This window comes from Cynocephalus volans, chromosome 14, assembly GCF_027409185.1.
Source record: "Cynocephalus volans isolate mCynVol1 chromosome 14, mCynVol1.pri, whole genome shotgun sequence".
NCBI classification, from domain to species: Eukaryota; Metazoa; Chordata; class Mammalia; order Dermoptera; family Cynocephalidae; genus Cynocephalus; species Cynocephalus volans.
In genome coordinates, this window is record NC_084473.1 from 86,482,820 (window position 1) to 86,499,651 (window position 16,832).

Below are 16,832 nucleotides of genomic sequence, written 5' to 3' on the forward strand. Positions count from 1 at the left end.
GCAAAATTGAGCAGAAAGTACTTCTTTTTTTCTTTTTGTGACCGGCCGTACCGCGCTCAGCCAGTGAGCACACCTGCCGTCCTTATATAGGATCCGAACCCGCGGCAGGAGCACTGCTGCGCTCCCAGCGCCGCACTCTCCCGAGTGCGCCACGAGGTCGGCCCAAGCAGAAAGTACTTCTGATATTTCTGATATTTCCTCTGTTCCCCCCTGATGCACATACAGCTTCCTTTAACATTCCACACTACAATGAGTATCTCTAAATTAAATCATTAAAACATTAATTGATTCAAAAGACATTGTGTGCCTTACTGAGTATTAGGTAATACACAATTGTATGGATTGCTAGTAATGGAACTCAGAATGGATTTTACAGTACTAAAGAGCAATTGTTTTGTTATTTAGATTGTTTTCTATTTTGTTATAACCTAGTTTTCAAGGAATATTAGAACTAATGTCATTTACTTAAGCAAATCAAGCAGCATTTGGTATGTCCTACATCTGAGGCACTGCCTACATGAAACAATCTGTAAAACATAGTGCCTGCCTCCCTGGGAAAGGATGCACATTTAAAGAGCTAATAATACAAGGCAGAATGGGTGAAATCCTGATATTGGACTGTGGTTCTGTTATTGGATATTAGGAGTGATTTAGGGGTAATTTTGTTTGTTTGTTTGTTTTCAAAAGAGTTCTTATCTTTTAGAGACTTTTATCATTTGCAGACCCTGAAATGAGAATTTGAGGATTTGGAAGGTGTAGTATGTCATAGGCTGAATTATGTTCCCACCAAAATTCATATGTTAAAGTCCTAACTCCTTGTATATCAAAATGTGACAGTATTTGGAGATAGGACTTTCAAAGAGGTGATTAAGGTAAAATGAGTTAATTAGGGTAGGCCTTAATCCAATATGATCGGAATCCTTATAAGAAGAGGATATTAGGACACAGACACACACAGAATGAAGACTATGTGAAGACACAGGGAGGAGAAGACAGACATCTACAATCCAAGGAGAGAGGCCTCAGAAGAAAACAACCCCGCCGATAACTTGATCTTGAACTTCTGGCTTCCAGAACCATGAAGGGATAAATTTCTTAGATGGGCTTAGACACCCCATCTTCTGATACTTTGTTTTGGCAGCCATAGAAGACTAACTCAGACAGTGAGCAAAAATGACAGGGGAGGGGATGCAGATGCCCCGGGCTGGGGCATCATCAAGTCAGCTACCACTGTGGGCAACTGGGAAAGGTGAGACAAACGCCTCAGAGGTATCTTGCACAAGGGAAGAGGGAGCTGGGACATTTGTATGCTCACCCCTGCTAGTCCGTGCTAGGGGGCCACCCGGGGGAGGGCATCAATTGCACTGACAGTTCCAGCCTGCTCTGAGCAGGGCAGAGTGCCTTTTCCAAGCTTTGAGGAGAGCCTTCAAGCAAAGAGATGCAGATTGTGATGGCTGCAGCCAGCTCGGGCACACTTGAAAAGGCAGGATGGACATGGGTGAGGCATTGACAGGGACCCCTGCAGAAAGTCATCCTGGAATACTTACAGATGAGCTTATATGATGTCTGAGATTTGCTTCAAAATAATACAAGAGGGAGAGAAGTATGTAGGGGCACAGATAAAACAAGATTGGCTCTAAGTTGATCATTTTTTAAAGGCTGGATGTGGACACATGAACAGTCACACAACTATTCTGCCTATTTATAAGTTTGAAATTTTCCATAATAAAAAGTTTGTAATAAGTGCATTAAACACTTCTGCCAGATGGAGTAAAAGGGACTAAATTTTTACCCTCCTGCCTAAAACAATATCAAAAAACCGGACCAAATATATGAAACAACAGTTTTCAAGACACTGGACATCAGGAAATTAAAGACAGTTAACCCTGAGAAAAGGGAAAAATAATTGATTCCTATGATTACTCCAGCCAAGTGACTCAGAAGGATTTTCAGGCCATAGCACAGGGAGGAAGAATCCAAGCAGAGCCTGGCAGATACCCTGAGCTGAGAAGACAGAGCTGAGAGTTCAGAGTGAGTAAAGCAGCTAGAGTTTGAAGCACAAAATATGGAGAGGATAGGGCCATATAGAGAGTTTCTGAGATCTGCAGAAGTCCCCCCTTAAAACTTTAGCATAAGTTTATCAGCCACTGCATGTGAAGAAACTACAGGAGGCTGAGAAAAGAGCCAACCAAAAGAATAAAAGGAACAGTACCACAAGGGACTGGGAAAAGTGCCTGTTCTCTCCAGCTAACCTAGAAAACTTCCTGATTCACAGGGCGTTGGGTAGAATACTCAAAAGTCTTGCCTCAATAGTGGGCAATAATTAACTTTAGACTAAACAGGGCTTGAGTCTCAACTAACAAATCTTCAAAGCAAAACCCCAAAAGAGTCAGTTTCCAATTAACTATATCCTAGAACAAAGCTCAAGAAATTTATAGGAATACAAAAATCTCGAACACCCAGCAAGGTAAAATCACAATATCTGGCATTCAAAGATCTTCAATCAAAGATCACCAGGAGCAGGGCTGGGCAGTTAGCTCAGTTGGTTAGAGCATGATGTTACAAAACCAGGGTCAAAGGTTTAGATCCCCATACCTGCCAGTCACCAAAAAAACCCCCCAAAACAAAAAACAAACTAAAAAACTGTATTCCATATGTTCAAAAAGTTAAGTAAAGACATGGAAAATAGAAAAAAAATGAAATCCAAATTTCTAAATATGAAAAATACAATGGCTAAGGTAATTACACTGGGTGGGATTAATGGAAGATTGGCTATTGCAGAAGAAAAGATAAGTGAACTTGAATACATAAGAATAGAAAATATCCAAGATAGTTGAGTGGAAAAAAAAAAAAGAATTAAAAAAGTTAACAGACTGAGTATTCAAATGGTCTAATACATGTGTAATTAGATCCCCAAAAGAGTAGCGTGATGGGAAAAATATTTGACGAATGGTTGAAATGTTCCTGTACTTAATGAAAACTATAAATCCACTGATTCAAAAAGTTCAATTAAAGCCAAACAAAAGAAGTATAAGAAAACTACATCAAGGCATGTCATAATCAAATTGCACAAATCAGTGAAAAGAGAAACTCTTAAAAGCAGTCCGAAAAAAGAGTGTTAGGTACAAAGAAAAAAAAGGTAAGGATGACATCAACTTCACGTCAGAAACAATGTAATACCAAAGAAGATAGTGGGGGATCACCTTTAAAGTGCTGACAGAAAAAAGTCTGTCAACCTAGAATTCTATACCCAGCAGAAATATCTTTCAAAAACAAAGGAGGCAGTGATGTCAGCAAAATGGCAGAACAGGAAGTTCCATGCTCTCACTGCCCCACAAAACATTGGAAAAACAATCAGGAACTGTCTGAACCAACTTTCTAGGTGCTCTGTAAAACAGTCAAAAGTTAACAGCGACCAAACAAATTCCCAATCGAGAAAAAGATTTCTTCAAAGTGGCTGGGAAGCTTCGTAGTGTTTTTGCTTGCCGTTGCCCAGCTCATGCAATGGCAGTCCTGATCTTGAAGCTGCAGAAGCTGGGTTCCCAGTTCCCTCCCTCAAACCAAAGGGAGCAGTGCAGGCCTTATTTGCAAATTATTGTGTACACTGTTCTAACCTGTCTGGGGCATACCTGAAGAAGTGACACAAGATGCACCTCTCTGTTTTCCCTAACTCAGAATTTTGGCAGGAAAAGTGACAGGCATTGCTCGTAAAAACTGCAAGGTGGCTACAGACCTACAGATGCCTACGGCAAGAGATTATGGGTGGAAACATACAATAGACCATCAAAGGTCTGAAAGAGAAGCTGGGGTGAGACTCTGGGAAATTACGATATTCGAAAGCAGCAGTGTATACTGGGGAATTTAGAAAGCCAGTGCACACCCATAGTTCCATTTAAAAATGCTTGCTCAAGAAAAGACCTGAGAAGACGTTAGACTTTCCCTTGAGGCTGACCCTATGCTCACAATGAGCCTTGCTAAGTGTTGAAGGAGTGCCCCAACGTAGAGCCAATCTGCAAAGACTGGGGTAAGTGGTTGGTTTTTGTTTTTGTATTTTTTGCTTGTTTTTGTTGTTGTTTATTTTGAGTTTTGTTTATTTCAGCTCCTGACATTCAAGGAAATTTCTGCCAAGACATATATATCTAGTTTTATGAGAGTTTTTCTCATAAATAACTTGATTTTTACAAATGTTTTTTCTGTGTCTACTGAGATAATTATGTGGGTTTTTCCCTTTATGCTATTAGTATGGTGTAATTCATTAATTTTTTTTATAGTAACTAATTGAGTTATAATTCACATATCAAAGATTTCACCCTTTTTGTTGTGGCAAAATACGCATAACATAAGATCTACTATTTTAGTTATTTTTAAGTGTACAGTTCTGTGGCATTAACCTCATTCACGTTGTTGTGCCACCATAACCACCATCTATCCACAGAACTTTTTCACCTTCCCCATAAATCCCACACTTTGTTTATTCATCTGTTGATGGACATTTATGTTCTTTCCACCTTTTATCTATTGTGAGTAGTGCTGCTATGAACATTGTGTACAAGTTTTTGCTCAAAAACACATTTTAATTCTGTTGGCTACATACCTTGGAGTGGAATTGTTGGGTCATATGGTAACTCTATGTTTAGCTTTTTGAGGAATGACCAAATTGTTTTCTAAAGCAGCTGTACCATTTTAAAATCTCATCAACAATTGTATTAGTTTGCTAGGGCTGCCATAACACAATGCCATAGACTGGGTGGCTTAAAGAACAGAAATTTATTTTCTCACAGTTCTGGAGACTAGAAGTCGAAGATCAAGGTGCCAGCAAGGTTGGTGTCTGGTGAGGGCTCTCCCCTTGGGTTGCAGGCAGCCACCTTCTCGCTGTGTGCTCACATGACCTCTTCTTTGTACATGTGCAGAGACAGCACAAGTGAGCTCTTAGGTGTTTCATTTTATAATCCCATCAAATCAGAGTCCTGCCCTTATGACCTCATTTAACCTTTACTTCCTTAGAGCCCCCATCTAACATAAATATGAGTACAGCTGGGGTATAGGGCTTCAACATATAAATTTGATGGGGGGACACAGACATTCAGTTTGTAACAGCAATGTATGAGGGATCCAGTTATTCCACAACCTTGCCAAAACTTGTTGTTGCCTGTCCTTTAGATTATAACCATCCTAGTGGGTGTTAAGTGGTATCCATTGTGGTTTTAATGTGAATTTCTCTAATGACTAATATGTTGAGCATCTTTTCATGTGCTTATTGGCCATTTGTATACCTTCTTAGGAGAAATGTGTGTTTAAATCCTTTGTTCATTTTAAAATTGGGTTATTCATTCTTTTATTGTTGAATTGTAGGAGCTCCTTACATATTCAGGATATATGTCTCTTTTTAGCTAGCCTGACAATCTCTGTCTTTCAAGTGGAATGATCAATCCATTCACAGTAAACTATCCCTCGCTAAACAAGAAACTTATTGAACACAGGGATGACTTGTAAACTTCCTGAACTTGGAATACATTCTGCAAGTCACAGACAGATCCATCAATGTGGTGTCTTACTGGCTCCAGATATTTAAGTACAACACTTGACCAATCATTGGCTTTGTACTAAGCTATGCTGACTCAAGGGTGCTTGATTGAAAGCCAATCTGAAAAAATAAAACCAAGGATAATTTTTAAAAAGCAGCTGAGCAGAGACATCAGCAGTCATACACTGCAGGAGAAACACAATCTACAGAATTAATCCAGGCAAGTCACTAAATAAACAAACAGAAATAACAACCACCTCTGGGAGAGGGGAGCATCAGAATCCAGAGTTTCTGCAATATATGATCTGAAATATTCAGTTTCCACAAAAATATATGAAACATACAAGTAAACAAGAAAGTTATCCACAGTCAGTAGAAACTGTCCTTGAAGAGGCCTAGATGTTAGACTTAGCAGAGAAATACTTTATTATAAAAAGTATCTATTTATAAATAAGTTCAGAGAACTAAAGAAAACCATGTTTTAAATTTTTTCATTTAAAATCAAATAGAGACTATCAATAAAGAAACACATTATTAAAATAACCAAATGGAACTTCTGGAGTTGAAATTATAACTGAAACTAAAAACTCATCTGAGGGGCTCAACAGTGGACGTGAGCTGGCAGAAGAAAAAATCAGCAAACTTGAAGACAGATCATCAGAGATAATCTAACCTGACGTATAGGACAAAAAAATAAATTAGGGAGCTACACATTTTACAGTGAGAAACTGTGTTAAAACAAGCCATTAGTACTCATGGAGTAAAAGCAGCAACCTGCATTCCGTTGAACTGCTCAGACTGCTTGTGGTATGTGTAATGGAATTTCGGTTTTCAAACCCCAACTGATGGCCTTTAATTTTCAGTCGTAGGGGCAGGACCTTAGAGCCTGCTTCCACGGGAGGCATGTGATGTCTCGTTCTAAGTTTTCGTACAGAGTCTAAATGGCGTCTCCTGGCTTGGCTCATCTGCTTCCCTGTGGTATGAATGGACTTCAATAAAATGCGCAAGTCAGAGCATTCTGAGGAATGTTCTCTAAAAGCAAACAATTCATTTGAAGCTGTCTGCTCCCTCTTCTAGCAGACTGCTGTTCTTTGCAAGATCCCAATGCCCAGAACAGAGCCTTCCTCTTGGTGAATATTTGTAAATGGATGAGTTGACTGTATGACTATTATTCAAAAACACTTTTTTGGTTAGAATTTATAATGGTGTAGTTTAAATAAGTCCATTAGTTAAAAATCACCATGTCCTTAAGGGGTAGGAAGGGTTAATATATGTCACTCTCATGTTTCTCTTTTAAACATCTATACATGGAATCCCTTTTTAATAAAAGACATTGTACATGAAAATATTCTGAAGTAGTGGTCTATGGGTTACAGTTTCTAGAAATAATCATTACATTTAAGTACCAAAAAATTAATTAGACATGCTATTTTAAAGTTAAATAGAAGGGTAGTTTTGCTGCTGTTCTGACTTACAGCTTTAAAAGGGAGAAAATAAAATCTAAATATGGGAACATTGTACATTAGTGAAATGTCCATTAAAGAAAATAAAACTTCCCGTTTTCCCATTTGTCACCGAAAGTAACTAAACATCTTTAGAGAAGTTAAGTTGCTGTCGTAGCTGTTTATTTTGGGGTCAGTTACTTTCCCGTTGACTCAGCAGAAGTTCCAACTTGCTGTTGCCCTTGACCAGGAGAAGTTACAAAGGTCTAGACTTTCATGAATCAGAACAGGTCTGGCCAGAATCAGTGTGGTCTCTGGGATGAGAGACTGTGGTTTGGCTCAGTTCCTGACTGGGGAACCTCTGCTTGGTCTGGCAGACATGGAGGCAGAGAATCTCTCTTTCCCGGGCTGGTACTCTGACCCACCTCATTTCCCCACATCCCATCGGTAAAGCCACCACTACTCGCCATACCCATACACTGGCAGAGGGACACTGAGGCTCACGTAACTGGTAACTAAACCCTGGGATGAGATCATAAGGAGAGGAAGGGGGTTGCTTGCCTCCGAGCCTGACTGCTGTTGTCAGGGATGAGGGCCATTGTCCCTCACCCTGAGCTTCCCCAACTGTGTGCACCACTGGCTAAGGCAAAATTCTCTTTCTAAATTTTAGAGAGAGTTGGTATTATCTTGGAGGCAGCTGATGACACAATCAGGAAAAATATTTCTAATACACAAATGTTGGTGGGCTTGTACTGCATAAGAAATGATGCCTCAAATTGGGAAAAGCCTCTAGCAAGTATGCAACTCTTCAAAGACCTTGTCTCCTCCCCTTTTTACACAGGGTGTTGCATCGGTATTCTTACTGTACACTTAAGGAAACTTGGGTTCTAGAAAAGTCAAGTGATCTGCCCTATAGCCCAAGGAGACCTGGCAGGTCTAGCTCCCGGCTGGACCCTCCCTGCCTGTGGCCACGTGGCCTGGTGCTTTGATTTTTTTTCACAAGAATTGCCCTGACTCTCCTTTCTATTCATTAAGAAAAGCAAGTAAAAAAAAAAAAAAAAGAAAAGAAAGAAAGGAAAAGCCTTCACAAGGCAGAGCTAGTCTTACCCGGTAGGTCACAAGGATTTCTGGTATTTGTTTATTTCCTGGTCCTCTTGGCCTCCCAATCCTAGCTCAGCATGGGTGGAGACAATGGCCCGACTTGTTCCTTCCTGTTTTCTCTCTCCCACTGTTTGCCTGAAAGAGCCACTTACAAAAGTAACTGGAGTTTACACAAAAGAGAATTTGAAAGGCTATTTTCAGCTTATGCTCAGAAGACAGTACAAGAGTTTACCAATGATTGGATAGTCTGAAAGTTAGCTTTCCCCAAATCTTCAAACATTCAAATATGGCTAAGAAGAGCACTGTAATTCCAAAGTTCTCAGCAAGGAGATTGAAATGTGCTGAGAGCAGTGGTAGTCCAGCCTCACTCTCTCTCATCATGCCATTATTAACGGATGTCCTGGTGCATTGCTTTGTGGTGGATGAGGTGAGTTTCTTTGCTATGTTTGTTGATGTCTCAAGAAAAGCCAGAAGTCACAGCTTGCTCCGCTTTCTACACTCTCCTGTGGCAGGATTGGACCAGGCTCCCCAGCCCCTCTCAGGTCACATGAAAAATACTGAGTATTTGGAGGCTGTGGGTGTTTGATGAACTATTCATTATATATTTTTTATATCATATAATTACAATTAGAAATATAAGATACAAAGCATATTAGTTTAGATATTTAATATTACATCTGTATAAAACTTCCAAATATCATTTTTTCAATTTCTATAATTACTTATTTAGCTCACAGATGTAAATATACCTTTCTATATTCAGGTTTTTTGTTTGAATCAGTCACCGTCAATTCCTGAACAAGACTTTAATGATGAGTTCTTCAAATTCTTGATTGTCACCAGCAACAAGAAACTTTGTTTATGCGAGGAGGTGATAAAAATCTTTTTATTGATTTTTTTTAAAAATTCAATATTTTTCAGCAGTATAAATTATCTTTATAGGATCTGACAGCCTTTTTTTCTTCCACTGATGAAATGCAACCTGGCATTTCTTGTCATGATGCAAATTCTTTTCAGATCTTTAGAACTTTTTCATATGGAGCATTTCACAGGAACAGAGGAGCTGACACCCCCTGGAGATTAGGTGCCTGCGCTGGCAGCCAGGACCGAGACTGGGCTATGTGGGCTGCATCCTGGACCCTGTGTAGATGCTGATCCTTGAAGGCTGTGGGAGGCCTGGGTGCAGCTGTTCACCAGCGGGGAGCAAAAAGGCCTGGGCATGCCACTGGCCCTGGGCCTTGCCATCTGCCCTGAGGACTGAGGGGATCAACACTTCAACTGACCACAGCAGTCCACTGCCCTTACTAATGGAGTGTGTCACCTGCTGAACCCATAGCTGGAATCGGCCCAAAAGTGGTGGCAGGGGAGGTCCCAACCCTACTGAGGTGGGACTGGTTGGGATTCCAAAGAAAGAAGCACTAGGTGCCAGGGTGATCAGTCTGAAGCACGTACCAGGGGAACTTGTGCAGAGTACTGTGGTGTATCCTCATGAGGGACAGTGACAGAAAGGATGCTCCACCTAGCTGTGTCACAGCAAGGGGGTCAGAGGATAGAGTTCATGTGAGGGTTTAAGGAATTTGGCTCAGGGCGGGGGCTAGTTTCTTTCGGTATTGTGGACAACAACCTAGACATCTTAATTGGTGCCTGGGAATGTTCAAGGCCCTGGTTTTGTTTCAAGCCTGCGAGGAGGAAACTGCAGCTGGCTGGGTCACAGAGGGGTCAAGGCACTGTGATTTCCAGTCAGGACATAAAATAAAGGGAGCTGGGGGACCCCACACAGAGTAGGGAGCCTCTTCCCGCCTCAGTCTGCCCATCTGTGAAGTGGAGGTAAAAGCAGTACCTAGTTGGGGGGCTGTTATGAGGAGTAAATGAGCGCTGTGCCTCGCAGCAGTAAGTGCTACCTACATGTTAATTAAATAAAATAAAAAGGTTGAGAGGCTCTAGAGTAGACCCCCAAATCCCATGCTGAGAACCAGCCAGAATCAGATGCTCTCAATTCTGGCTCCACCACCCTCTCGATGAGGGACATATATGCAGGTTGCTCAACCTCTCTGAGCCTTGGTTTCCTGGCCCAATGCGTAGTGATGGGACTAGTACCCATGGTATAATGATACACAGGTTAAATAGGACAGCTCCCATAAAGTGCTTGAAACATGACAGGTGCTCAGCAAACAACAGCTACTAAGAAGTGGCGGGGCCAGGACATGAACCCAGCTTGCGGAGCTCTAGAGCCTGGGCCCTGCACAACTGCCCACCCTACCTCCTGTGAGTTATGTCCCCCAAACAGAAAAGTGCTTCACCTGCCGAATTCTCTTCTATTCTGCAGTTTATTTTGCATCTTTCCACTCAGATGGCATTTTTCAATCCTTTAATATTTTGTGTTCCTCATCTATGGACTCCTGGAGTATTTTTTCCATATCTCTAAAAGCAGTGCCAAGAATGGTCACAGGAATGGCACTGAGGACCAGGGCAAAGGAATTCTTTTGCAAAGGCACCATGGTTACTGTGACCACTGTCTTTCTCAGTTTGAAGTAAATTCAACACATCCTTCCTCATTCATACTTTATTGGGAAGCCATATCAGAAAATTAATCAGTTATAAAACTTTAAATATTAAATGAATCATTCTTATCAAATGCATGATTCATGTAGGAATATCAAAATCTCTCGTGAAGACCAGAAGCCAAGTTAAATACGGCATTTCATTTTACAAATATTTTTATATTTAATAGTCATGGAAAAAAAAGAACTGTAATAAACAACTTTTGACTCTGTACAAACGTTAGCATCAAGGAACAGCCACAGATTAAATGTTAAGATCTGCAAGATAAGTGAAATAAGTCATCTTTTATTAAAATATATCTTTGTCTTTTTCCACCATATACATACATATATTTTTTCTCCTTAAATAAATATATATTATGCATTTTTAATGATGACTTACTTGACAACATTCATTTGGTGCTTTGGGGCCATGGAGTTTACCGCATAAGAAAAACAAATACCAAAAACATCAGGCATAATTGGATTCTCCTAAAACAGATGAATTTACTTGGGTTTGGAATGTCTCCTCTCAGCTCTCCTCACATCAGGATTTCTGAGTTTTCTGAGGAGTCATCAGCAAATAAAAGTTCATCTGGCGATGGGCCACCCAAGGGCAGTGTGCTAGAATGGCACCATGAGACCCCGTTCCTTACAAGTCTGTCCTCGGGTAAAACACCATCCTTCCCAGCAGTGACTGTGGCAGACAGGGTGGACGCCAGATTGTCCCATTCCTCACCGCCCCCATTCAGGATATACCTTTCTTCAAGAGGCTTGTTCTCGTGAACTTCTGCTGTGACCACACTGATGGCAGCATTGGGGGTGCATGAAGCAATTATAGAGTTGGGATCAATGTTCATGTCCAGCCGAGCAAGTGAAGGGCCCTCGGCCAGGTCCTCACAGCTCTCTAGCAACTGTGTGTTGATATAAATGACATCTGCTTTGTCCTGAACATCAGGCAAACTTTCCAAGAGCTTTTCTAGATGCAGCCTCAATGCTGAAAAGGTGGGTCGTTCCAAGGGATCAGCTCTCCAGCAAGAGAACATTATTTCATACCTACAAAAAAAGAAAAAAAAAATTGAATTATCTGCTGGTATGGCACCCAGATCCCTTAGTGCAATCTACCCGTTTTCATCTAATCTTTGATTTTATCACATTTTAATCAGTATTCATTCTACTTTTTATAGGAATTATTGAGACTTGAGTGTTTAAGTTCCTTTTCTTTATACAGGGGTTGGCAAACTATGGCCAGTGGGCCAAATCTGGCCCATCACCTGCTTTGTAAATAAAGTTTTATCAAAACACAGCTATGCCTATTTGTTTACATGTTGTCTATGACTGCCTTTGCCACAATGGCAGAGTTGAGCAGGTTCTACAAAGGGTCCACAAAGCCAAAAATATATACTATTTGCCACTTTACAGAAAAAGTTTGCTGACCTCTTTTATACCATCAGACCAGGCTGTTACCATGAAAGCTGTTAGATGGGACCCTGAGGCTAGGCTAAGAAGGCCAGGAGCTGCAATGGGGACTGGGTGATGAATGTACGGTGTGTCACTCCACCTAATCTTCTCATCAGCCCTATCATTGTCATTTTGTAATATAAATGAGAGTGGGCTCAGGGATGTTACAGAACGTGCCATGGCCATGTGGGTATTAGGGGGCAGCAAAGCAATCAGATTCAGACTGGACAATTCCTATGCTCAGGTGCTCCTCATAACCCTTTCTGCTGTGTTCTATAGGGGACCCTCTCTTCTGGTAGTTTCTTCATTCCCAGTGTCCAATGTAATTAAGAGTGACAATGGAGGGACATTTAAAGGAGCACAATAAAACAGATGACAATTAGAAGTCACTAGGCTGAGACAAAGGGTAAGTGTTACCATCATTTCATTTTGATCCTTTCCTGTTTTGAGAAATTGATATTCATGTTACTAGATAAGAAACTAACCTGAATTTAAATCATCTGACACATGCAGTAGATTGCTGGTATCTTATTACCTTTGGCTAATTCTACTAACATGTGGTACTTCACACACAACGTACAGATCTCATTCATGTAGCTGTATAGTATCTTTTCACTTGTCTGCCTTTTCAGCCTTTATCAGCCTTTGCACATGCTTCCAGAAGGTGGAGACTGGCAAAGTGCCATGGGAGGAAGAGGCTGACCGTGAGCACAGGACCCTGAGATAACAGCGCGGCACACTTCCCTGCCTCCCAATCCTGACTCTCGTCTCAGGCTCAGGAATTCTTTCTGCTCTCCCTGCATCACCTTCATTAGATCGTCACTTGGACTTGGTAAATAATTTTTGAGGTTTTCATGGTTTAAATCAATTTGCTTGACTCCCTGTTTTCCACAGAGCCTTGATTGTTTGCAGTCTGAGATGAGCTTTGAGAAATTCTGTCCTTAGGAACATAATCTCCTTTCATTACTTTACCAATGGGTTGTGCTATTTCATTTACTTTAATTTATTCCATTTCTTAGGAGAGGGTATTTAAATAATTCTTTTTCCATGTAGAATGATAGCAATATCACCTTTAAAACTTATTTTTCTTTTATGTTCAATACTTTATGAAATATATAAAATGACTTTTAAAGACATGATGAGCATGTATACCATCTAACTTACTCCCACAAGACGGAGATTTCATGTAGTGAACCAAGGGGATTAACAAGAAACCTTCTATACCTCGTAAGGAATAGGAGGGCTGTGATGTTTAGTGGTTTAAATTCTATGGCCGGAAAGAAAAAACTTTGATAATTGCCCTTGTAAATGGTTATTTTTGTTTTCCTTTTGAGATTTTATAAAAGATGCAATCACATAGGTTGCCAGGGGCCGGGGGAGGGGAGAACAGGGAGTTGTTTAATGGGTAGAGAGTTTCAGTTTTGTAAGATGAAAAGAGTTCTGGAGATGGACAGTGGTGGCGGTTGCACAATCATGGAATGTACTTAACACTACGGAACTGTACACAGTGGTTAAGATGGTGACGTGGACTGATTTGTGTCCCCCAAGTCCAAGTATTAGAAAGTTAAACCCCACTGTGACAGTGTTAAGAGGGTAGGAGACCCTGTGATGGTGATTGAAAGGTGGGGCGTTGGAGAAGTGATTGGATTGTGCAGACCACACTCCAGTGAGTGGATTAGTAAATTGATGGTTGAATGGTGGTCATGGGTGTGGCTCTGAGGACTTTAAAAGAAGCAGTGAGGAGTTAGCTCTCTCTGCTTCACCACTGTCGCCATGTGACACCCTGCATTGCTGTAGAGTCACCTCGCCAGATGTGTTCCCTGGACTGAGGACTTCCCAGCCTCCAAAACTGTAAGAAATAAATATTGTTTCTTTACAAATTACCCAGTTTCAGGTATTTATGTTACAAGCAACAGAAATGGACAAATACAGATGGTAAACGTTATGTTACGTATATTCTACCACAATTAAAAAATGCACTATGTAAATTTATAAAATTTACAGATTGATGAATTTCAATCTTTATTACCCATGTCTTTCAAGCACCTGGCTCTGAGGATGGCTGAGCTCGGTGCTGCAAGTGTGCTCAGAGAAATGCCAGCGCCTCGCGTTAGCCATGCATGTGTCTCTACCGTGCTAAGCCGGGGTCTGATCCTAGCTCCACCAGTCGGCCAGCTGTGACTCCCGTCTTTGGGCCTGGGCTGCCTCATGTGAAGTGGAGGGATGGATCATAAGTAGAGGAGGGTTTCTGAGAGGAGGAGAAGGGGTTTGACCTGGGGTCTTACGAGCAGACGAGCCTCAGGCATGAGTTGGGGCCAGCTCTGCGCCTGCCAATGTTCTGGCCCTGGGTGCAAGGAGGAACGAAAGCGCAAGGTCGGTGCTGGGGCTGTCAGGTGCGTGAGGATGAGGGCAGTGCTGTGGCGGGTGGCAGGTGGGCCCTGGAGAGGAGCCCCTGGATCTGAGTGGCTGTGGCCTCAAGGTGGCTGGCATAAACGCCGTCCCCCTCACAGACAGGGCTTAGAGAAGAGAGGGACTGGCTGAAGTCGCACCAGCAGTCAGTGGCAGCGCCCACTGCATCTGACATCAGTGCCCCTGCTCGTAGCCATGACCTCTACCTTCTTCACTAAAAATAGTCATGGCTGCCTTGCCTTCACGGTTACTATTTGAGCCATCCTGCAAAATACTTTTATAGACAATAGCTTGAATCAGCACAACCACCTCATCACACAGTAACTATTACTCCCTCTTCCAAATGAGGAACCTGAGAGGGTGAGGCTTTGCCCCAAGACGAGGGTGAAGCCACTGCCCAAATTAAGAGGTGTCTGGTGCCATGGCCCAGGTTCTTAACCACTGAGCAGCCTTGCCCGACATGGGTCAGATCCTGACAGATTTGGAATTTACCCTATGGGCAAGAGAAACCATAGAAATACTATATGCAAAAGCATTCCATGATCAGATTATAATTTTATAAAGATTGCTTTGGTTGCCACCCAAAGGACTTATTAGGAGTATGAGGGTGAAGAGAAGGAGCCAGGAGCCAGGAGGAAGAGTCGGAGGACCCACACTATTGGGCAGGAAATGATGCTGATTCTGACCTACTCATTCACTTAGGTACACTTTGATGTCACTGTGGTGAGGGTGTGAGAGTAGATGAGCCAGTCCCAGGCCAGCCCTGGCGCTTATGCTTTGACAAAATTAATGGTGGGAATGGAAGGGGAGGGGACTCTGAGGGACACTGGTTGGCTGATGGGACCCCCTGGAATACAAAGAGATCAAGGTAGCTCCCAAGTGTCATGCTGGAGGTTGAGGGGAATGAGTGTGGGGCCATGACCCGTGGTGGCCAGCTGGTGGAGAGTGTCCTGAGGGCTGCAGTGTGGCCATGATGGGCTCATCTGGGGAAATGCCCCATGGAGTTGACAGTGGTATCACAGAGAATGGCCCCTTGGGCAGTGGGAAGCAGGGCCTGCAGCCTGGTCCTTCCGAGATGGGGGTGATGTCACGAGGAGAGGTGGCAGGAAACATACATATGGCTGACTTTTAAAAAAACAAGGGGCAGCTAAACACAGGAGTGAGCCCATCTCAATCATGTTTAGGCAGCAAACCTAGATGAGAAGCTCAGCAATATTCATTTCATTTGTAGAAGAAAATGCCCCAGAACTGGAAACACAGAGACCTCTTTGGAGAATGCTGTTGCTTGCCAGCACCCAGAGGCCAGCAGCTGGGGAGGAAGGCCTGTTCACCAGCATGTTGGCCGCAGAGCCAGCAGCAGCACAGGGCCATAGACCTGCCTGCTTTCACCTGACCTCCCAGCCCCATGGCACGTGCTGACTCTGCTGCTCTGTCCCCTGAAATGTCTCAGAGAAAACCGACTCAGCATTGCCTCTGCAGGCACTAAAAACCACAGTGTGACACAGCTTAGAGCTTGCTAAGACCCAAGATAATCACTGCAAATATCAATTTCTGCTGGCACACAGGGAATGCTAAGAAACTGCAACAAAACTCTTTTCAGTCAACACCGTTGGACTGAAATGCTTCCTTATTTCCACAAGCAAACATTTTTTTAACATGGCCCTTTTAAAAATGACCATGAAACCCAAGAACTAATTTAATTAGGATTTCGTGACATTTTAAAAGGATTTACAGTGTTTGTTTCTGTTCTTAATATTGCACATCTACAACCACAACGACCACCACCACCACCAAGCAGGGCGAGACTCTGATCAAAATTGCTTCCTTCTGTTTGGCTTAGAACCTGGGAGGCCATTATGGAAATAGAACAAGGTTCTCTCTCCCATGTGAGGCATCAGGGTCTAAGAGAGAGAGTGTGTGTGTCTGTGTGTGTAGGGGGCCCTGCACATGCCACCTGCACCAATGCCTGGCATGGTGTCCCATGATAGAGCTACAGCAGGCTCATGGTTCTGAAATGTTCTTGCTAAATATGGTGAGAATGCCCCTCTCCAAGCCCATCACCCTGATTATACAGGGAGGAGACTCACTATTAGGAAGGTTCAAGTCACCAAGCTATAGCAGCACCAGAAAAAACTATTTGAAAAATGTCAGCAAGGTGCGTGGGTGAGATCTACTCATGATGAGGCTATTGATAACTGGCATCACCATGTGAGCATTTACTCTGTGTGCCTCCTAAGGCTGAGCATCCAGACACTTTCTTATTTAACACTCATGATATCACTCTGAAGGACAGATGACTATACTTTGTTGAGGCTGACAACATAAGGCACAGAAAGGCTGTTGGTTGCCATGGCC

The 16,832-nt window shown here is 42.3% G+C and overlaps 1 protein-coding gene across 1 annotated transcript in view; it reads right to left on the minus strand.

Moving 5' to 3' along the window:
- Nucleotides 1-11,088: 11,088 nt before the first annotated feature.
- Nucleotides 11,089-16,832, minus strand: part of MERTK (MER proto-oncogene, tyrosine kinase) — a 92,177-nt gene continuing 86,433 nt past the window's right edge. Inside the window, exon 21 of the mRNA XM_063077814.1 lies at nucleotides 11,089-11,663. Within this exon, the coding sequence (XP_062933884.1) occupies nucleotides 11,150-11,663 (514 nt within the window). The 3' untranslated portion in view covers nucleotides 11,089-11,149. The remainder of the gene's footprint in view (nucleotides 11,664-16,832) is intronic.